The sequence below is a fragment of the Mustelus asterias genome, chromosome 24, assembly GCF_964213995.1.
Source record: "Mustelus asterias chromosome 24, sMusAst1.hap1.1, whole genome shotgun sequence".
Classification (NCBI taxonomy): Eukaryota; Metazoa; Chordata; class Chondrichthyes; order Carcharhiniformes; family Triakidae; genus Mustelus; species Mustelus asterias.
In genome coordinates this window covers 58987192-59010453 of record NC_135824.1, presented here as the reverse complement: position 1 = coordinate 59010453, position 23262 = coordinate 58987192, and the positions used below count along the sequence as shown (strand labels likewise).

Below are 23262 nucleotides of genomic sequence, written 5' to 3'. Positions count from 1 at the left end.
CACCGACCACAATCCCATCCAGGCCCTATCCCCATAACCCTGTACATTTACACTAGCTAGTCTCCCTGACACTAAGGGGCAATTTAGCAAGGCCAATCTATCTAACCCACACATCTTTGGAAGGTGGGGGGAAACCGGAGCCCCCGGAGGAAACCCACACAGACACGAGGGAGAACATGCAGACTCCCCACAGACAGTGACCCGAGGCCGGAATTGAATCCGGGTCCCTGGCGCTGTGAGGCAGCAGTGCTAACCACTGTGCTACCGTTGAACCTAAAACCTGATGCAGAGACAGAAGTGCTACCAACTCAGCAAAGCTGACACACTAAGTTTGTACTTTAATAATTAAAATGACTATTTTTACAGTTAAGTGTAGCAAGTGGGAATTTTATTTAATTTAACACAATCAGTTCTCGGGTCAAGAAACTGCCCCTAAAATTAATGGTATATTTTCAGTGGCGTTACTTGAGCAGACTGCTGTCCTTCCAACAGAAAGGTCACAAGATGTTAATGTTTCCTGTGTTCAAAACACTGACATTATCACAACTGCTCAGCTTCTGCTGTAAGTCATGCAAACAAAACACTGGGGTTGATTTTTTTTCCTTCCCAAGTGGGGAGGGTTCACTGCTGAAGTAGAAATGGTCGAAAGCTTCAAGTTTTTAGGTGTCCAGATCACCAACAACCTGTCCTGGTCCCCCCATGCTGACACTATAGTTAAGAAAGCCCCACCAACGCCTCTACTTTCTCAGAAGACGAAGGAAATTTGGCATGTCAGCTGCGACTGTCAGCAACTTTTACAGATGCACCATAGAAAGCATTCTTTCTGGTTGTATCACAGCTTGGTATGGCTCCTGCTCTGCCCAAGACCGCAAGGAACTACAGAAGGTCGTGAATGTAGCCCAATCCATCACGCAAACCAGCCTCCCATCCATTGACTCTGTCTACACTTGCCGCTGCCTCGGCAAAGCAGCCAGCATAATTAAGGACCCCACGCACCCCGGACATTCTCTCTTCCACCTTCTTCCGTCGGGAAAAAGATACAAAAGTTTGAGGTCATGTACCAACAGACTCAAGAACAGCTTCTTCGCTGCTGCCATCAGACTTTTGAATGGATCTACCTCGCGTTAAGTTGATCTTTCTCTGCACCCTAGCTATAACTGTAACACTACATTCTGTACTCCTTTCCTTCTCTATGAACGGTATGCTTTGTATAGCGTGCAAGAAACAATACTTTTCGCTGTATGTTAATACATGTGACAATAATAAATCAAATCAAATCAAATCAGACTGTCCTTTCAACCAGATTCTGTTCATTCCTTTCTCTTCCCAGTGCAAAATTTTATCAGAAATGTAATATTTTTACACCAGAGAAGGAGTAATTCACTACTGGTGGATGAGAAGGATGTTGTGCAGTTTCTGTTTGCTTTCAAGTTACGGCACAACTTTGCATTATCTCTATTTCCATCAGTGATCAACAATGGATACTGGGAGTGGTTAAAACATAACAACTTGCATTGATATATCAGCCACCACATGGAAGTGTGATTTGTAAGGGGACACAGGAAAGTTTTAGAGGGAGGGTCTCTGAACAGGCAATCAAGGAAGTAACTTTTTCAGAGATTTCCCAGAGAAGGCAAAGTGGTTTAAGGTGAGAACTCAGCAGATATGGAAATCCAAGATATTCACCATGCAGCCTGGAGCTGTCAGTGGCCTGTCACCCCTTTGCCTATCAACTCCCTTATGTCTCTGCCCCTCCATTCATAAAGTGCCTGTCTCTGGAATGTTCGCTGAGCTAGGATTCAGTGACCATCCATTCCTTTTTTTGGCAACCACATCTACAAGTACCCACTCCCCCCATCATCGACGCTCAGTAGCAGCAGTGTGTACCATCTACAAGATGCAGCAATTCACCAAAGATCCTTAGATAGCACCTGCCAAACCCGTGACCATCTAGAAGGACAAGGGCAGCAGATACATGGGAACACCACCACCTGCAAGTTCCCCTCCAAGCCACTCAGCATCCTGATTTGAAAATATTCCTTCGCAGTCGCTGAGTCAAAATCCGAAATTCCCTCCCTAATGACATTGTGGGTCAACCCACAGAACATGGACTGCAGCTTTTCAAGAAGGCAGCTCATCCCCACCTTCTAGAGGGCAACTAGGGATGGGCAATAAATGTTGGCCAACCAGCAACCCTAATATGCTACGAATGAATAAAAAAAAGATGATACTTGGATCAGGATTGTTCCCTATTCCCATACAGCAAGTGACATATCCTGGTCAGTAATGGTGAGGAGACAGATGCAAAGTAAACTGGGATGGAAATTGGGAATGGGAATATGTATCCGCGGTGGTCACCTTAAAGTTGGATGAGGCAATGAAAGAGATTCTTCAACAAGGGCAGGCAGGTTTAAGTTGTGCGCTGGCATGGCACAGCACAGGATGGCACAGTGGTTAGCACTGCTGCCTCACAGCATCAGGCACCTGGGTTCAATTCCAGCCTTGGGTGACTGTGTGGAGTTTGCACATTCTCTCCGTGTCTGTGTGGGTTTCCTTCCACAGAGCCCAAAGATGTGCAGGTTAGGTGGATTGGCCATGCTAAATTGCCCCTTAATGTCCAGAGATGTGCAGGTTAGATGGATTGGCCATGGTAATTTGCCCCTTAGTGTCGCAAGATGCATAAGTTAAGTTGATTGGCCATGCTAAGTTGCCCCTTAGTGTCCCAAGATGTGTGGGTTAGGTGGACTGGCGATGCTAAATTGCCCCTTAGTATCCCAAGCTGTGTAAATTAGGTGAATTGGTCATGCTAAATTGCCCCTTAGTGTCCCGAGATGTGTAGGTCAGGTGAATTGGTCATGCTAAATTGCCCCTTAGTGTCCCAAGATGTATAAGTTAGGTGGATTGGCCAAGCTAAATTGCCCCTTAGTGTCCCAAGATGTATAAGTTAGGTGGATTGGCCAAGCTAAATTGCCCCTTCGTGTCCAAAGATATATAGGTTAGGCAGATTGGCCAAGATGGATCTGTGGGGTTGTGGGGATGGGATGGAGAGTCGGGCCTGAGTGGGATGCTCTTTCGGAGCATCGGTGCGGACCCTATGGGCCAGGTAGCTTCCTTCTGCACTGTGGGAATTCTATGGATTCGATGGAGTAGGGATTGTGCTGATCGGGATGCGAGACTTTGTGCTTGAGTGGGTTTGGGTGGCAATGTTTTGGGTTAGCCTGTAAGGAGAAAACAGTGAGCAGAGTAACTGGAAACTTACATTTATTTATCAGTGGACAGAAAGACCTGCATTTATATAGTATCTTCCACAAAATAAAAGTATAGGAAAGAGGAGCTGGGGGGACCATTTTGTCCTAGTTTGTTCACCATTCAATAAGGTCATGGCTAATCTTCCACCTCAACTCCATCTTCCTTCACTTCCCCAATTCCCTTAGTTTTCCTGAGTGTCCAAAATCTATTGACCTGTTTTTGAATATACTCAATGACTGAGCATCCAGAATCCCAAAGATTCACATCAGTCAGCCCAAAGCACGTTACAACCAATGAGGTATTTTAGACATACACTGTTGTAATGTCAGAAACACGGCAACCAATTTGCAAGCAGCAAGCTCCTACAAAGAGCAATGAGACAACAACAAGATAATCTGTATCAGTGATGTTAGTTTCGGGGTAAATATTTGCCTTGACATGAGGGAGAATTCCTCTAATCTTTAATCAATGTTGTGGGATATTTTACCTCCACCTCAGAGGGCAAATAGGGCCTTGGATTAATGTCTCATGCGAAAATGGCACTGCCAAAAGTTTTGGACTGCCTTAGTGCCGTCCAGAAGTGTCAGCCTGGATTATGTGCTCATGTTGCTGGAGTGGGAATTGAACCCACCACTTTTGGCTCAGAAGTGAGAGTCGTACCCACTGACACTTGAATATCCAAGGGCACTGCAAATAATCACTCGATTGCAGAGGTGGTGAAACATGAATTAATGTTTTGGCTCAAAAAGAAAGGGAGGTCGGGACGGCACAGTGGTTAGCACTGCTGTCTCACAGAGGCAGGGACTCAGGTTCAATTCCGGCCTTTGGTGACGATCTGTGTGGAGTTTGCACGTTCTCCCCGTGTCTGCATGAGTTTCCTCCGGGTGTTCGGGTTTCCTCCCACAGTCCAAAGATGTGCGGGTTAGGTTGATTGGCCATGATAAATTGCCCCTTAATCATAGAATCTACAGTGCAGAAGGAGGCCACCCGGCCCATCGAGTCCGCACCGACCACAATGCCACCCAGGCCCCTTCCCCATAACCCCATGTATTTACCCTGCTAATCCCTATGACACTTAATGTCAGGGGGATTAGCAGGGTAAATATGTGGGGGTACGGGGATAGGACAGGACCTGGGTGGGATTGTTGTCAGTGCGGGCTCGATGGGCCAAATGGCCTCCTTCTGCACTGTAGATTCTATGATTCTATCTAGGTGGACACTTCTGTCGGTGATAAGTGACAGAGAATCTCTGGGTTAAACAGAACACGACCTGGCTAAGGCTGGGAGAGCAGCTGGTAGGGTGATGAAACTGGAGGTACAAAGGCATAAACTGAACAGAATTAAAGGCTGCAATCTAATGAAGAGGTTTACGTTTATATGGATGATGGATACCTGCAAATGATTAAAGGGCTGAAATCTAATTGAAAGGTACGGGTGATTTATGGGGAGAATAATGGGAATGCGCGATATTTACCATGCAGCCTGGAGCTGTCAGTGGCCTGTCACCCCCTCCTCACCTCTCGATTTCCTTGTGTCTCTGCATTCATAATATGCCTGTCTATGGAATGTTTGCTGAGGTGGGATTCAGTGACCATTCATTCCTTTTTTTTTGGCAAAGGAGACACTTGGAACAGGACTGTTCCCAACTCCCAAACAGCAAATGAAATATCCTCTCTAAAACAGAACCATAAAGACTGTGTTCTTGGCTCCAGACCTTACTCAGTAGAAGGGGTTTCAAACCTGGCCAATTCATCCCATCTGGTTCCTGTTCTCCTACTGAGCAGGGTTAGGCACTGGAAGCACCAGCTAAATGAATTCACCCTGTACTTCCTTTAGCTCCTTTGGGGCAATGTCTGGATCCCACTTGGCCATATTGAAGAACCTTCATCCAATTAGCATCATTTATGATTTAGGCTACCCCAGAGTTTTTGAAGTGTCATCTGTATTAAAATTTAGTAAAGGTGACAGCCAATTAGCACACAGCAACTTAGAGTCATAGAATCATAGAGGTTTACAGCATGGAAACAGGCCCTTTGACCCAACTTGTCCATGCCACCCTTTTTTTGTAAACCCCTAAGCTAGTCCCAATTGCCTGTATTTGGCCCATATCCCTCTATACCCATCTTACCCATGTAATTGTCTAAACGCTTTTTAAAAGACAAAATTGTACCCGCCTCTACTACTACCTCTGGCAGCTTGTTCCAGACACTCACCACCCTCTGTGTGAAAAAATTGCCTCTCTGGACACTTTTGTATCTCTCCCCTCTCACCTTAAACCTATGCCCTCTAGTTTTAGACTCCCCTACCTTTGGGAAAAGATATTGACTATCTAGCTGATCTGTGCCCCTCATTATTTTATAGACCTCTATAAGATCACCTCTCAGCCTCCTACGCTCCAGACAAAAAAGTCCCAGTCTATCCAGCCTCTCCTTATAACTCAAACCATCAAGCCCCAGTAGCATCCGAGTAAATCTTTTCTGCACTCTTTTCTAGTCTAATAATTTCATTTCTATAATAGGGTGACCAGAACTGTACACAGTATTCCAAGTGTGGCCTTACCAATGTCTTGTACAACTTCAACGAGATTTGATTTGATTTGATTTATTGAGCGGAATTCTCCCAAAAAATTCTAAATGTTGAATTCGCGGGAAAACTGGAGTAATTCACGCCGGTTTTTTCAGTGGGAGTTCGCACTAGAATCTCCCACACTCTGTGCAATGCAGAGGCCACCAGCGTGAATATCATTAGAAACAGGGGGCGTTCTCACCCTGAAACCAGTGGAACTCTGCGCATGCACAGTGGCCCCGAACTGTCAGCCTCCTGTTTGCTGGCCAGCTCGATTGCTGGCCAGCCCAGAAGCCCCACAATGCTGCCCCCCAATCCCCTCATGGCCCGATCACGGCCCCCCCTGACCATTCCTGGGCCAGCCTCGACCCCCCTTCTGGTCTCAGCCTGCCCCTGATCTCCAGCCCTCTCCCACCCCTCCACAGTGCAGACACCCCTGCAGGGAGACCCCGAACCCCCCCCACCCAGGCAGAACACCACCCCCCCCCCCCCATCACTGTCCCCCCTCTTCCCCCATCGATCCCAATGCAAAGTGGCAGTGGGACCCCTCCACCCCCACCAATTGCCTCCTAGACCCTGCCCCCCATCACCTTTTGTAGTTCCTTGCGGTCTTGGGCAGAGCAGGAGCCATACCAATCTGTGATACATCCGGAAAGAATGCTTTCTATGGTGCATCTGTAAAAATTGGTGAGAGTTGTAGCTGACATGCCAAATTTCCTTAGCCTCCTGAGAAAGTAGAGGCGTTGGTGGGGCTTTCTTAACTATAGCATCGGCATGGGGGGACCAGGACAGTTTGTTGGTGATCTGAATGCCTAGAAACTTGAAGCTCTCGACCATTTCCACTTCATCCCCGTTGATGTAGACAGGGGCAGGTCCACCACTACGCTTCCTGAAGCCGATGACTATCTCCTTCGTTTTACTGACATTGAGGGAGAGATTATTGTCATCGCATCAGATTCTCTATCTCTTCCCACAAACAGCAATGTGTTCACGGTCAGATAAATTTGTATTTTGATGAGATTGGCTGAGCAAATATTGTTCCAAGGCTCTGGGTGAGAATGCCTCCTCTTGTTCGAAGTAAACTGAATGGGATCTTTTGAATTCGCCTGAAAGAGCAAAGCCCCTTGCGGATTATCACTTGACCTGTGACACTGCCAGGCAGTGGGACTTGATGAGTGTAGAGCAAGAGGGTTGCCATAATTGACTTTAGCATCTTGAGGTCATGAAGGTGGAAATCCAGTTACTCAAAGGTTCAGGTGTAAAGCAGGAGCCGTGATGTCCTTTGTGATTGAATAACAGAGACGTGTACCAATGGAAATTGGACCATGCTTGAATTGAAGAGGAATCTACACTCGACATGCGCTGCTCACTCTCCTGGACTGCAGCTAATTGTTCAATGTAAACCGGCAGACTGTAATCACCGGTCAGAGCCTCAGGCACCACTTCAGCTTTTTCTTCCTCTTTGTCTTCTCTTTCTTCCTCTTCCTCTTCTCTTTCTCTACACCCTAGCTATGACTGTAACATTACATTCTGCAGCCTCTCCTTTCCTTCTCCCCTCTGTACTCTATGAACAGTATATTTTGTCTGTATAGTGCGCAGGAAACAACACTTTTCACTGTATCCCAAGACAAATGTGGTTAGCACTGCTGCCTCACAGTGCCAGGGACCTGGGTTCGATTCATGGCTTTGGTCACTGTTGGTGTGGAGTTTGCACTTTCTCCCCGTGTCTGCGTGGGTTTCCTCCGGGTGCTCCAGTTTCCTCCCACAGGCCAAAGATGTGCGGGGTTAGGTTGATTGGCCGTGCTAAATTGACCCTAGTGTCAGTGGGACCAGCAGGGTAAATATGTGGGGCTATGGGATAGGGTGAGATTGTGGTCAATGCAGACTCGATGGGCCAAATGGCCTCCTTCTGCACTGGAGGGATTCTATGTGACAATAATAAATGAAATCAGATACCTCTTGCCAGTCATAGCAGGGTAACAAGATCCGCTCGAGGTTTGAGTGAACAGCAACCCGCTGTTATGATGAGACTGGAAACCGCACTCCTCCTCATCTTGAATCCACAGTAGAATCATACAGTGTAGAAAGAGGCCGTTCAGCCCATTATGCCTGTGCCAGCCCTCTGTCCAATTAGTCCCACTGGCCAGCTCTTTCCCTTTCACCCTGCAAATGTTGCCTTTTCAAGCACTTATCCAGTTCTCTTTTGAAAGTTGCTGTTGATTTTGCTTCTCTTAGACTTTCAGGTAACACATTCCAGATCATAACATTCAGACGGTAGCTTTTAGTAAAAGGATGTTAGGGATGGCACGGTGGGTCACTGTCTGTGCGGAGTCTGCACGTTCTCCCCGTGTCTACGTGGGTTTCCTCCGGGTCCTCTGGTTTTCTCCCACAGTCCGAAAGATGTGCTGGTTAGGTGCATTGGCCATGCTAAATTCTCTCCCCGTGTACCCAAACAGGCACCGGAGTGCGGCTACTAGGGGATTTTCACAGGAAATTAATTGCAGTGTTAATGTAAGCCTACTTGTGAAACTAATAAATACACATCTTGAGACATTAAGGGGCAATTAACATGGTCAATCCACCTAACCCAGACATTTTTGGAGGTGGGAGGAAACTGGAGCACCCGCAGGGAACCCACGCAGACACAGGGAGAACGTGCAAACTCCACACAGACCAGTCACCCAAAGTCGGAATTGAACCCGGGTCCCTGGCGCTGTGAGGCAGCAGTGCTAACCAAAAGTTTTAGTTTATTTATTAGTGTCACAAGTAGGCTTACATTAACATTGCAATGAAGTTACTGTGAAAATCCCCTAGACGCCACACTCTGGCGCCTGTTCGGGTTACACTGAGGGAGAATTTAGCACGGCCCAATGCACCCTAACCAGCGCGTCTTTCGAACTGCGGGAGGAAACCAGAGCACCCGGAGGAAACCCATGCAGACCCGGGGAGAACGTGCAGACTCCACACAGACAGACACCCAAAGCCGGAATTGAACCCGTGTCCCTGGCGCTGCGAGGCAGCAATGCTAACCATTGTGCCACCTGAAAGAGAGGAGAGGATCGGGGGAGAAAAGATCTGAATGTGGATGAAGGAATGAAAAGCTCCTCAAGCTTGCTGCTGATTAACGCACAGTAACTGTTGACACAGTGGGCATGATGGAATATTTATGAGTGGCAGATGCAGCCCGTGAAATGTGCAATTAGCTGTTTGGGTTTCAGTGTACTCATTTTACTCTATATTGCTGCTAAGTACACAGGCAGTAATTGGGCGTTTGGAGCATTGTAAATTTCGGCGACACACCTTGGTGCAGTCTAGCTGAATTAAATAGACTGTAAAAAGAATCCACACTGAATTTTTAAAAAAATTATCCTTTGAACACAGGCAAAGCTGGTAAGCCTACATTACATTCTCATCACTCCATACCCTGAGGTAGCAGAGGCCTCCTTGCTTTGTGGCAATTTTGTTTTTATTTTTACAACTGAGTGGTTTATTAGGCCACATCAGAGCACATTAGAATCAACTCGGTAGAGTGGGACTGGAGTCACGTAGAGGCCACAGCAGCTGGGAGCGGCAGATTCCCATTCTGGAGTGACAGTAAATCCACCAGCTGGGCTTGTAAAGCAACCCCAGGTGCTTTCCTCAGTTATTCTTTCTGGTGAGAGGCCATTAGATTTATTTAATTCATTTTTGCGATTTGTCTGGATGGAATTTGAAGTTCTGGGGCTGGGATTGCTGGTCTGAGGCCAACTCCCTGGGCATCTATCGGAGGGCGAACGAAACTTGTTTGTAGTTTGGACTCGTACTTGATGCCAAGCGTCATAGAGATTTACAGTTAAAGTTATTAGTGTCACAAATAGGCTTACATTCACACTGCAATGAAGTTACTGTGAAAATCCCCTAGTCGCCACACTCCGGTGCTTGATCGGGTACATTGAGGGAGAATTTAGCATGGTCTCCACTGTCTGTGTGGAGTTTGCACATTCTCCTCGTGTCTGCGTGGGTTTCCTCCGGGTGCTCCGGTTTCCTCCCACAGTCCAAAGATGTGCAGGTTAGGTGGATTGGCCATGCTAAATTGCCCCTTAGTGTCCTGAGATGCGTAGGTTAGAGGGATTAGAGGGTAAAATATGTAGGGATAAGAGGGTAGGGCCTGGGTGGGATTGTGGTCGGTGCAGACTCGATGGGCCAAATGGCCTCTTTCTGCACTGTAGGGTTTCTATGATTTCTATGAATTCTGTGATGGTCAATTCACCAAACCTGCATATCTTTTGGACTGTGGAGGGAAACCGGGGCACCCGGATGAAACCCATGCAGACATGGGGAAAACGTGCAGACTCCACACAGACAGTGACCCAAGCCAGGAATCGAACCTGGGTTCTTGGCATTGTGAGGCAACAGTGCTAACCACTGTGCCACCATGCCGCAGCATGGAAACAGGCCCTTCAGCCCAACTTGTCCATGCTGCCCTTTTTTTTAAAACCACTAAGCTAGGCCCAATTGCCCGCGTTTGGCCCATATCCCTCTATATCCATCTTACCCATGTAACTGTCTAAATACTTTTTAAAAGACAAAATTGTACCCGCCTCTACTACTGTCTCTGGCAGCTTGTTCCAGACATTCACCATCCTCTGTATGAAAAAATTGCCCCTCTGGACCTTTTGTATCTCTCCCCTCTCACTTTAAACCTATGCCCTCTACTTTTAGACTCCCCTACTTTTGGGAACAGATGTTGACTATCTAACTGATCTATGCCCCTCATTATTTTATAGACCTCTATAAGATCACCCTTAAGCCTCCTGCGCTCCAGGGAAAAAAGTCCCAGTCTATCCAGCCTCTCCTTATAACTCAATCCATCAAGTCCCAGTAGCATCCTAGTAAATCTTTTCTGCACTCTTTCTAGTTTAATAATATCCTTTCTATAATAGGGTGACTAGAACTGTACACAGTATTCCAAGTGTGGCCTTACCAATATCCAAGATGGACATCTTGCCTCATGGCTGTGCCATCACATCTGTAACGTTGCCCGACTCCACTCCTGCCTCAGCTTACCTACAGCAATGGCCTAATGGTGTGATTGTTAGGCTATTAATCCAGAAATTCAGTGAATGTTCCGGGGACCCGGGTTCGAATCCCACCACGGCAGATGGTGGAATTTGAATTCAATAAAAAATATCTGGAATTAAGAATCTACTGATGACCATGAAACCATTGTCGATTGTCGGAAAAACCCATCTGGTTCACTAATGTCCTTTAGGGAAGGAAGTCTGCCGTCTTTACCTGGTCTGGCCTACATGTGACTCCAGAGCCACAGCAATGTGTTTGACTTTCAACTGCCCTCGGACAACTAGGGATGGGCAATAAATGCTGCCCAGCCAGCGACGCCCATGTCCCACAAATGAATAAAAAAGAATCTGCTGCTGAAACTCTCGTTACCTCTGGATTTGACGTCCAACTCATTCTCGGATGGCCTCCCACATACGCCCCTCCATAGATTAACATCACTCCTGTGCTCACTGACCTACACTGGCTCCAGTTCAGCAAGGCCTCAATTTTAAAATTCTCATCCTTGTTTTCAAATCTCTCTGTGGCCTTGCCCGCTCCCCCCCCCCCCCCCCCCCCCACCCCGCCGTCTCTGTAACCACGTCCAGCCCCAAATCCCTCAGCAATCGCTGGACTCATCTCATTCTGGCCTCTTGTGCATCCTGGAGTTGAACTGTTCCACCAGCCTTCAGGTGCCCAGACCCTAAGCTCTGGAATTCCCTCTCTAAATTTCTCTGCCTCTCTGTACCTCCTTTAAGACATTTCTTAAAACATTCTTGTATGACTAAGCTTTTGGTCTTTAACCCCCACTGTCTCCTTATGTGGCTTGATGACTGTGGTGAACCATAGTTGGTTACCACTACGAGTGCTGAGCCATGGATGGTCAGCACCATGGGTGTTTGTAGATATGTTACTGTAGTTACTGTTGGTGTTAGGGTTGGGCTGTTCTACCTGTTGATATTGTTCTGTGGTACACTCCAGTTGGCTCCGCCTACCAGGGGAAGTATAAAGGTCACTGCACTGCCTGGTGACCCTTTAGTCTGGGATTGTATTGTATATAGTGTGCTCCATTCTTGTCAGTAATAAAAGCCTTTATTTCCCGGGTACGATCTAGCTTCCCGAGTGATTTAATCGTGCATCAATGACAAATGTTGCATCATAACGCTGCTGTGAGGTAACTTTTGATGCTTTATTATGTTAAGTTGCGAGATAGAATCGCGACAGTGTAGAAGAGGCCATCCGGCCTATTGAGCCTGTATAGATACAGGTTGTTATTATTAAGTGCCACACCGCTAGCACTCTTGCCTCAGTGAAAGGTTTATTTATTATTGTCACAAGTAAGGCTTGTAAATCCCCTAGCCGCCACACTCCGGCGCCTGTTCGGGTACACTGAGGGAGAATTTAGCACGGCCAATGCCCCCTAACCAGCATGTCTTTCAGACTGTGGGAGGAAACCGGAGCACCCGGAGGAAACCCACGCAGACACGTGGAGAATATGCAAACTCCACACAGACAGTGACCCGAGGCCAGAATCGAACCCAGGTCCCTGGCGCTGTGAGGCAGCAGTGCCACCGAAACGGTATGATAGTTGCATAATAAAACAAATAATTTTACGGTAGGGGTTGGCATGTATTAGCCATGCTAAATTCTCTCTCAGTGTATCCGAACAGGCGCCAGAGTATGGCGACTAGGGGATTTTCACAATAACTTCATTGCAGTGTTAATGTAAGCCTGCTTGTGACACGAATAAATATACTTGAACTTTAAAAACTTCAGTGTTCAAATTCTGCTTTTTCCCTTCCCCCCTCCAGTTCTATTTTATACAAAGTCATATTTCCTCAGCTGCCTTCCGGAAGCTAAATCTCCATATGAGTTCAGTCAAATGTATGAACAAGCTATTTTTCCATGAGGTGCATCGTGGCCAAGCCTGATTCTATTCCACTTGATGACTCCATGCCTGTGCAATCATTAGAAAACGATTGCCCTTGTATTGGTCACATGGCCCCATTCTACCCCAAGGAATTGGGGGTTTTCTCCTGACTAAAAGTTATAAAAGCTCCTAAACCACACAGCATTGGATCTCTCAGCAATTCTGTCAACATCCTAGCAGGCAAAGGAACTGCCTAAAGTAATGCTGAGCCAGACCAACCCGGTTGATTGCTGGTCTGTACTGAACGACCACATCTCAAGCAGGGCAATAGTGGAGGATTATGCTCGGCTGCTGCTCCCAGAGTGCCTGCGTTGACTCTAAGTGAGGGCACAATTAGCCTTGGCCATGATGTCCTCCACATCTTGCTGGGCTGGAAGTTCCTTCAGGTCAACGGTCAAGAGTTTCTAGGTGTCCAGTTCACCAACAACCTGGCCTGGTCCCCCCATGCCGACACTATAGTTAAGAAAGCCCACCAACGCCTCTACTTTCTCAGAAGACAAAGGAAATTTGGCATGTCCGCCACGACTCTCACCAACTTTTACAGATGCACCATAGAAAGCATTCTTTCTGGTTGTATCGCAGCTTGGTATGGCTCCTGCCCTGCCCAAGACCGCAAGGAACTGCAAAAGATCGTGAATGTAACCCAATCCATCACGCAAACCAGCCTCCCATCCATAGACTCTGTCTATACTTCCGGCTGGCTCGGAAAAGCAGCCAGCATAATCAAGAACACCCCGGAAATTCTCTCTTCCACCTGCTTCCGTCGGGAAAAAGATACAAAAGTCTGAGGTCATGTATCAACCGACTCAAGAACAGCTTCTTCCCTGCTGCCATCAGACTTTTGAATGAACCTACCTCGCATTAAGTTGATCTTTCTCTGCACCCTAACTGTGACTGTAACACTACATTCTGCACTCTCTCCTTTCCTTCTCAATGAACGGTATGCTTTGTCTGTATATTGCGCAAGAAACAATACTTTTCACCGTATACCAACACGTGACAATAATAAATCAAATCAAATGAAGAGTTATAAAACTGACATTGGCACCCTTTCCACAAAGAATGAGAATGGAAACACTGAGGTCTAATTTTCATAGAGCTGTAGAATGCACTCTTAGCACAGGAGGAGGCCATTTGGCCCATCATGTTTGTGCCAGCTCTTTGTAAGAGCAGTCCAATTTAGTCCCACATCCCAGCTTTTTCCTCATAACCCTACAAACTAGTCCTTTTTTTGACTCCGACACCAATGCCCACTCTGAAGTCAGTTAATTCTGTCATTATCAGACCTGGTACAAATTTACTTCTTGGTTCCATTATCTACTTAATGCAAACCAAATCCAGGGTTGAGAGCAATAAATAATGGGCTTCCTATTCTGCGGAGCTGTGGGAAAAGTAAGTATGACTTTTGGGAACAATCTGGTTTTGTCGGAGTTGCGTGCAAACCGGATTCTCTCCTCGTTAGATGTCCACAAGTGCACCTCAAGTAGGTGTCATCGGATAGGATCCGGGATGGGACATCGAACCAGCTTTCTCTTCCCAAACACAGAGCGAATGTCTTCCCTAACACAGAGCGAATGTTTACCAGGCTAATTCCTGGGATGGCAAGTCTGTTGTTTGAGGCACTAAGGTCACAACCTGAGTCCAACTAACCTCAGCACCAATTGTGGATTAGATCTCTGCTTCATAACAGAAGTTAGAGTTTTATGGAACCGTTCAAGTCGGTAGGACTTTCCAAAGCACTTTGCAACCAAAGGATTAATTAGCAAGTCTAGTCACTGCTGTTACAGATATGGTAAGAAGTCTCACAACACCAGGTTAAAGTCTAACCTGGTGTTGTGAGACTTGTTACTGTGTTTACCGCTGTCCAACACCGGCATCTCCACATCGTTACAGATATGGCCAGCAAATTATGCAGAGCAAGTTATCAAAACGTCAGATGAACTATAGAAACATAGAAAAATAAAAGCAGGAGTAGGCCATTCGGCCCTTTGAGCCTGCTCTGCCATTCATTTTGATCATGGCTGATCATCAAATTCAATATCCTGATCCTGCCTTCCCCCCATATCATAGAACATAGAACAGAACAGCACAGAACAGGCCCTTCGGCCCCCTGGATTCCTTTAGCCCCAAGAGCGATATCTAATTTCTTCTTCAAATCACACAACGTTTTGGCCTCAACTACTTTCTGTGGTAGTGAATTCCACACATTCACCAGTCTCTGGGTGAAGAAATTTCTCCTCACCTCAGTCCTAAAGGTTTACTCCTTATCCTCAAACTATGACCCCTAGTTCTGGACTCCCCTATCATTGGGATCATTCTTTCTGAATCTACCCTGTCTAATCCTTGTTAGAATTTTATAAGTTTCTATGAGATTCCCTCTCACTCTTCTGAACTCCAGTGAATATCATCTTAACCGACTTAGTCTCTCCTCATATGACAGACCTGCTGTCCCAGGAATTAGCCTGGTAAACCTTCGCTGCACTCCCTCGATAGCAAGGACATCCTTCCTCAGATGAGAAGACAAACTGTACATAATAATCCAGGTGTGGTCTCACCAAGGTCCTGTATCATTGCATCAAGACATCCCTTGATTTGATTTGATTTATTGTTGTCACATGTATTAACATACAGTGAAAAGTATTGTTTCTTGTGCGCTATACAGACAGAGCATACCGTTCATAGAGAAGGAAAAGAGAGAGTGCAGAATGTAGTGTTACATAGCTAAGGTGTAGAGAAAGATCAACTTAATGCGACGTAGGTCCATTAAAAAGTCTGATGGCAGCAGGGAAGAAGCTGTTCTTGAGTCGGTTGGTACATGACCACAGACTTTTGTATCTTTTTCCCGATGGAAGGAGGTGGAAGAGAGTATGTCCGGGGTGCGTGGGGGTCCTTGTTTTTGCTGGCTGTTTTTCCAAGGCAACAGGCAGTGTAGACGGAGTCAGTGGATGGATGGGAGGCTAGAACAAAGAACAGTACAGTACAGCACAGCACAGCACAGGAACAGTACAGCACAGGAAACAGGCCCTTTGGCCCTCCAAGCCTCCAGCTAGTTTGCGTTTGTACTTGAATCTGTTGCAACTGTGATGTTAGTGTCCTTTTAAGATAGTTTTTTGTTCAAATCCTGCTTAGGTGATGTCATTGGTGGGAGGGAAAAAAAATGTCTGCTGGTCAGGTGACAAGGGTTGTTTTTGGATTTGTTTTGGCTGCAGTGTTAGAAGCAATGCTGAAAGAAGTCTCCCTCGGTTTTGCTTTGAAAGTTTTACCAGTTAGCTGAATAGAGTCAAGAATCTATGTTTTTGGTTTTGGGGAGCTGAAGACTACAAGCTGCTCTGAGTTTTCAAGATCGTTTGAAATCAGTATTCAACCCAGGGAACTGGATTCCGGTATCATGTGAGCTTTAGCCTCTGCAGTGATAAATCTGTTTAAAGGGTTTTGTTTATTGGATTTTGGTTTCAATTGGAACATATTAGAGATATTCATTAAGAGTTATATATTATAGTGGTTGTTTTGTTTGTAATTGATAACAGTTATTACTAATTTTCTTACTATACATGTTAACTATATTCTTAAATAATCTTTGTTAGATAAAAGCTCCCCACTGGGTCATTTGAATCACACCTGAAGTGCTTATCCTAGTCAAATTCAAAATGCAAAACTTATGATTCATGTGGGCTCCATACAACACCTTGGAGTTTTTGACTTTGATTTTGATTTGATTTATTATTGTCACATGTATTAGTATACAGTGAAAAGTATTGTTTCTTGCGCGCTATAGACAAAACATACCGTTCATAGAGAAGGAAAGGAGTGCAGAATGTAGTGTTACAGTCATAGCTAAGTTGTAGAGAAACATCAACTTAATGCGAGGTACGTCCATTCAAAAGTCTGATGGAGCAGGGAAAAAGCTGTTCTTGAGTCGGTTGGTACGTGACCACAGACTTTTCTATCTTTTTCCCAACAGAAGAAGGTGGAAGAGAGAATGTCCGGGGTGCGTGGAGTCCTTGATTATGCTGGCTGCTTTCCCCGAGGCAGTAAGAAGTGTAGACAAAGTCAATGGATGGGAGGCTAGTTTGCAAGCTGGACTGGGTTACGTTCACGACCCTTTGTAGTTTCTTGTGGTCTTGGGCAGAGCAGGAGCCATACCAAGCTGTGATACAATCTGAGCCATAACACAACGAGTGACAGGTCATGTGTTTCTGATGGTTTGGGCTGAGTGAAGAATATTGGCCACAACACCAGGAGAGATTTCTCCTTTTGAATAGTATTTATATACATCTGAGGAGAGACAGGTTTAATATTTTAGCCAAAATGGTCAGGTTAGATTATATGCTTCTCATTGTAGTTTACTGTTAAGTTCAGTCGCTGACTGGATAGCTTCGTAACCTTACAGACCAGCTTTAAATTATAGTTATTATTGGTGACATTTCACAATCGAATTTCTACCAGAACGGAATTACTGACCTTTCTCCTGCTGGGTTAAGTGTGAAAGCTTAATGCAGCTATGCCAGTCAGCCAGAGAGAATTCCACACAAGGTTTGTTAGAGAGGTTGCTAAGGAAATTGCTAGTTAAAGGAGCTTTCACCAAGAGGTCAAATAAAGAGGGAACTTGCATCCATCGTGTCTTCAGCAAGTCCCAAAGCACTCCAGTTAATGAGTATTTGTTGGAATGTAATCACATCCAATTTTCACAGGGTAAGCTTTCCTTCAACAGCAGTGAGTGGCTGGGTACACTGTTGTACTGATAATGGTTGAGGGATAAATGTTAGCTGGGGTTCTGCGGGACCCCTGCACTTCTTCCATAAGTTCCATGGGATCTTTTATTTGATTTGATTTGATTTATTATTGTCACATGTATTAGCATACAGTGAAAAGTATTGTTTCATGCATACTATACAAAGCATACCGTTCATAGAGAAGGAAAGGAGAGAGTGCAGAATGTAGTGTTACAGTCATAGCTAGGGTGTAGAGAAAGATCAACTTAGTGCAAAGTATGTCTATTTAAAAGTCTGACAGCAGCAGGGAAGAAGCTGTTCTTGAGTCGGTTGGTACATGACCTCAGACTTTTGTATCTTTTTCCTGATGGAAGAAGATGGAAGAGAGAATGTCCGGGGTGCGTGGGGTCCTTAATTATGCTGGCTGCTTTCCCGAGGCAGTGGGAAGTGTAGACAGAGTCAATGGATGAGAGGCTGGTTTGCGTGATGGATTGGGCTACATTCACGACCTTTTGTAGTTCCTTGCAGCCTTGGGCAGAGCAGGAGCCCATACCAAGCTGTGATACAACCAGAAAGAATACTTTCTATGGTGCATCTGTTGGTGAGAGTCGTAGCTGAAATGTCGACTTTCCTTAGTCTTCTGAGAAAGTAGAGGCATTGGTGGGCTTTCTTACCTGTAGTGTCGGCATGAGGGGACCAGGACAGGTTGTTGGTGATCTGAACACCTGAAAACTTGAAGCTCTCTACCCTTTCCACTTTGTTCCCATTGATGTAGACAGGGGCATGTCCTCCTTTACGCTTCCTGAAGTCGATGACAATCTCCTTCATTTCGTTGACATTAAGTCCACTCGTGAAGGTAGGTGGAACTTCAGTTTGATGTTGCATCTAAACGCGCTGACGGTGCAGCACTCCCTCAGTCAACGGGATCTGGGATTGTTAACCTACTTTGTGATTCCAACTCACAACCTCCTAATTCAGACTGGGGCAGAGGGGGGTCCGCAATTCTCCGACCTCTCCACGCCTGGCGCAGATCGCGCCGATCCCAGGGAATAGCGCGGGGCCTAAAAATCAGTACTGCGCCCAGCGGTAGTTTGCGATTCTCGCAATATATTATATTATATCCAGTGCGTAATGGTGGCACAGTGGTTAGCACTGCTGCCTCACAGCGCCAGGGACCCGGGTTTGATCCCCGGCTTGAGTCACTGTCTGTGTGGAGTCTGCACGTTCTCCCCATGTTTGCGTGGGTTTCCTCCGGGTGCTGCAGTTTCCTCCCACAGTCTGAAAGACATGCTGGTTAGGGTGCATTGGCCATGCTAAATTCTCCCTCAGTGTACCCGAACAGGCGCCGGAGTGTGGCGACTCAGGGATTTTCACAGTAACTTCATTGCAGTGTTAATGTAAGCCTACTTGTGACACTAATAAATAAACTTTAATCAAGACATGAACTGCTTTCTGACTGAGCAGAGGGATGTCTGCACAGACCCAGTGCGTATGCGCACATGGCCATATAGCATTGGCAGGAGATAGTGCAGGGCAATTGTAGTTGGAAAATAAAATGCTAAGCTTGCCGACGAGGCTTACTTTCAAGAATTAATATTTTTAAAGAGTCAAAAAAAGAGCTTTGTTAAAATAATACAACTTGATTTTGGTGCTTTTTATTCAATTTTCTTTGGTATAGTTACAATCTGTTACTCAAATAAAAACATCAATGCAAACATCTGAACAATGCAAAATGAAGCATGGGTTTTATGTTTGATCACTTATAGCCATGAGGTGAGAATTTGTTAATTTCCTGTGGTTTCACATAGATTTGCTGCAGTTTTTAACCCACTGAGATTGTAAACACTTACTGGCTGTGTGGAAACTAACGCACACTGGAAAGTACAGAAGCAAAGGATTGTGGATGCTGGAAATCTGAAATCAGGTGGCACAGTGGTTAGCACCGCTGCCTCACAGCGCCAGGGACCCGGGTTCGATTCCAGCCTCGGGTAACTGTCTGTGTGGTTTTTCTCTGGGTGCTCCGGATTCCCCCCCCTCAGTTAATGTAAGCCTACTTGTGACACTAATAAATAAACTTTAGGGTGGCACGGTGGTTAGCACTGCTGCCTCACAGCGCCAGGGAGTCGGGTTCGATTCCCGGCTTGGAGTTTGCACGTTCTCCCCGTGTCTGCATAGGTTTCCTCCGGGTGCTCCGGTTTTCTCCCACAGTCCAAAGGTGTGTGGGTTAGATGGATTGGCCATTGTAAATTGACCCTCAGTGTCAGGGGATTAGTTAGAGTAAATGCATGGGGTTATGGGGATAGGGCCTGGGTAGGATTGTGGTCAGTGCAGACTCGATGGGCCGAACGGCCTCCTTCTGGCACTGTAGAGATTCTATGGTCTATTCTCCAGTCCAAGGATGTGCGGGTTTGGTGGATTCATAGAAACCCTACAGTACAGAAAGAGGCCATTCGGCCCATCGAGTCTGCACCGACCATAATCCCACCCAGGCCCTACCCCCATATCCCTACATATTTTACCCGCTAATCCCTCTAATCTACGCATCCCAGGACACTAAGGGGCAATTTTAGCATGGCTATTCAACCTAACCCACACATCTTTGGACTGTGGGAGGAAACCGGAGCATCCGGAGGAAACCCACACAGACATGGGGAGAATGTGCAAACTCCACACAGACAGTGACCCAAGCCGGGAATCGAACCCAGGTCCCTGGAGCTGTGAAGCAGCAGTGCTAACCACTGTGCTACCGTGCTGCCACGGTTAATTTGTGTGGGGTTATGGGGATAGGGTGGGGCAGAAAGCCTGGGTAAGATACCCTGTTGGTGCAGACTCAATGGGCTGAATGGCCTCTTCTGCACTGTAGGGATTCTGATTCTATTGTTCTATGATGTTGCCTGCTTGAGCTGCTAAGTATTTCCTGCATTTTTTAAAAAAATCACACACAGGAATGTTTTTATGTTAATGTGATGTGTATGTCGCTGGCAAGGCCAGCATTTGCTGCCTATCCCTAATTATCGTGAACTTAGTGTCTCGCTCAGAAATTTTGGAAGGAAGTTAAGAGTCGACCACATTGCTGTCAGTAATGTGTGGGCCAGATTGGGCAAAGGAGGGGGAATTTCCTTCCCTAAAGCATATTAGTGAACCAGATGGGTTTTTACAACAATCAAAGATAGTTACCATTACTGAGCCGAGCTTTCATAGAATCATGAAATCCCTACAGTGCAGAAGAAGGCCATTCAGTCCATCGAGTCTGCACCAACAACAATCCCACCCAGGCCTTTTCCCCATAACCCCATGCATTTACCCTAGCTAGTCCCCCTGACACTAAAGGGGCAATTTAGCACGGCCAATCCACCTAACCCGCACATCTTTGGACTGTGGGAGGAAACCGGAGCACCCAGAGGAAACCCACACAGACACGGGGAGAACATGCAGACTCCACACAGACAGTGACCCGAGCCAGTAATTGAACCCGGGTCCCTGGCGCCGTGTGGCAGCAGTGCTAACCACTGTGCCACCGATTGATTAATTAATAAGTCTCACCAACTGGCCTGGTGGGATTTGAAACTGTGGTCCCCACCCCCAAGAGCATTAGCCTGAGTCTCTGGGTGACTAATCCAGTGAAGCCATTTTCTTCCCATTGGTGCATTCTTTACCCAAGACGCTGTTATTATGTCACTGTTATTATGCAGGAAATGAATCAGCCAATTTACATACATAATTGTGATAATGTTCAGATAATCTGCTTTGATTTAGTGATGTAGGTTGAGGGATGATTATTGATGAGGATACCAGGAAGCAATGTGGAATAATGGGATCTTTGATATTGTGATGTTAGTGTACCTTTAAGAGTTCTTTTTTTAATTCATGCTCACAGCCTGAGGTGATGTCATTGTCGGGAGGAAAAAAAACTGTAGGCAGGTCAGGTGACAGAAATTCATTTTCCAGGTTGGAGCTGCAGGTTTTGAGTTTTAGAAGGGACAGCAAGCTAAAAAGAAGTGTTTTCTCTCTCTCTCCCTGTTCTTTTTCCCTTTGGAAATTCTCTGAATCCCTGAAAGGTGTAAATCTGTTGTTGTTGGGGCCGGACCAGGGTCTCTCTGGTGTTTTGGGAAGCTGCCCTGTCTTTAGAGTGAATCCGGAGAACTGCAGGATTCATCCAGAGGTCCCAAGTCTAGTACCATGTGAGCCTTAGTCGGTGCTGTTAAACCTGTGAAAAGGGTCTTTTGTCTACGGCTTTGGTTTGATTGGAACATATTAGATATATTTGTTAAGGGCTATGTCTGTGTTCATATAATTCTGGCTTCTTGAGTATCCCCAATTTGAATTGCTCCATCACTGAGAGGCGGTAGACTTAAAACTGAGATGAGGAGGAACTACTTCTCGCAGAGGGTGGTGAATTTGTGGAACTCGCTGCCCCATCGCGCGGTGGAGTCTGAATCATTGAATGGTTTCAAGAAGGAGATGGATATATTTCTGATACAAAATGGGTTAAGGGGATATGGGGAGCAGGTGGGGAGGTGGATTTGAGACCAGGGAGAGATCAGCCATGATCTGACTGAACGGCGGAGCAGTCTCGAAGGGCCGAATGGTCTACTTTTGCTCCTAATTCCTATGTTCCTATGTACCATTGGCAGCCATAGGCCCCAAAGCTCTGGAATTCCCTTCCCAAATCTCTCCTCCTGTTCTCTCTCTCACCTCCTTTAAGTCGCCCCTTAAAATCTCTCTCTTTGACCAAGCCTTTGGCCACCTGTCCTTGGAGGGCTCAATGTCAAATTGTCTTTGAAAGTACTTTTCTGAAGTGACTTGGAATGTTTTGCTATGTTAAAGGTTCTATATTCCAGAGATGAGGGGTTTGTCGTATGAAGAGAGATTGAACAGTTTAGGCCGATACTCTCTGGAATTTAGAAGAATGAGGGGAGATCAAATTGAGGTATACAAGATGATAAAAGGTCTGGATAAAGTAGACGTGGAGCGGTTGCTTCCTCTTGTGGGGCATTCTAGGACGAGAGGTCAGAGTCTGAGGATAAGGGGTCGCAAATTTAAAACAGAGTTGAGGAGAAACTACTTCTTCCAAAGGGTTGTGAATCTGTGGAATTCGCTGCCCCAAAGTGCGGTGGGTGCTGGGACAGAGTAAATTTGAGGAAGAGTTAGACAGATTTTTAATTGGGAATGGGTTGAAGGGTTATGGGGAGAAGGCAGGAAAATGGGGATGAGGAACATATCAGCCATGATCGAATGGCGGAGCAGACTCGATGGGCCGAATGACCTCATTCTGCTCCTATATCTTATGAACTTATGAAATGCAATTGTTTGTTGAGTCACAGCCTCTACAAATTTAGATGAACTGACACAAAACTTGAGTTATAAAAGCAGCAAGGCAATGTTTAAATGAATATAGGAGATCGGTGAATAAGTGACTTGGAGAAGTACCTTGGATGCTGGAATATCCCTGTGGTCACAGTATCTCCGAGTGCGGTAATACCCCAGGCAATCACTAAGGATCTACTATCTATTCAATGGGTATGCCAGGATGTGTCAGGTTAAATGGGTCATATAACCCCTCCTTGCCACCAGGCTCCGGGGACCCAATGCTTTTCTGAACCTCCTTGTGCGAGAGCTCCTTTTCCAGTTGAGTGACTGGGTCATAGAATCCTAGCCGTACATTGTCACCTGGAGCCACTACAGGGAAAGGAACAGAAAGATCATGTTTCAGGAAACCAGATTGGGAAGTGATAATTCCACATATGTAAACACAATGATACAAGATAA

The 23262-nt window shown here is 46.0% G+C and overlaps 1 protein-coding gene across 1 annotated transcript in view; it reads right to left on the bottom strand.

Moving 5' to 3' along the window:
- Positions 1-20124: 20124 nt before the first annotated feature.
- Positions 20125-23262, bottom strand: part of LOC144511464 (calpain-9) — a 50230-nt gene continuing 47092 nt past the window's right edge. The window contains exon 20 of the mRNA XM_078241848.1: positions 20125-23172. Coding sequence (XP_078097974.1) covers positions 23146-23172 — 27 coding nt within the window. The 3' untranslated portion in view covers positions 20125-23145. The remainder of the gene's footprint in view (positions 23173-23262) is intronic.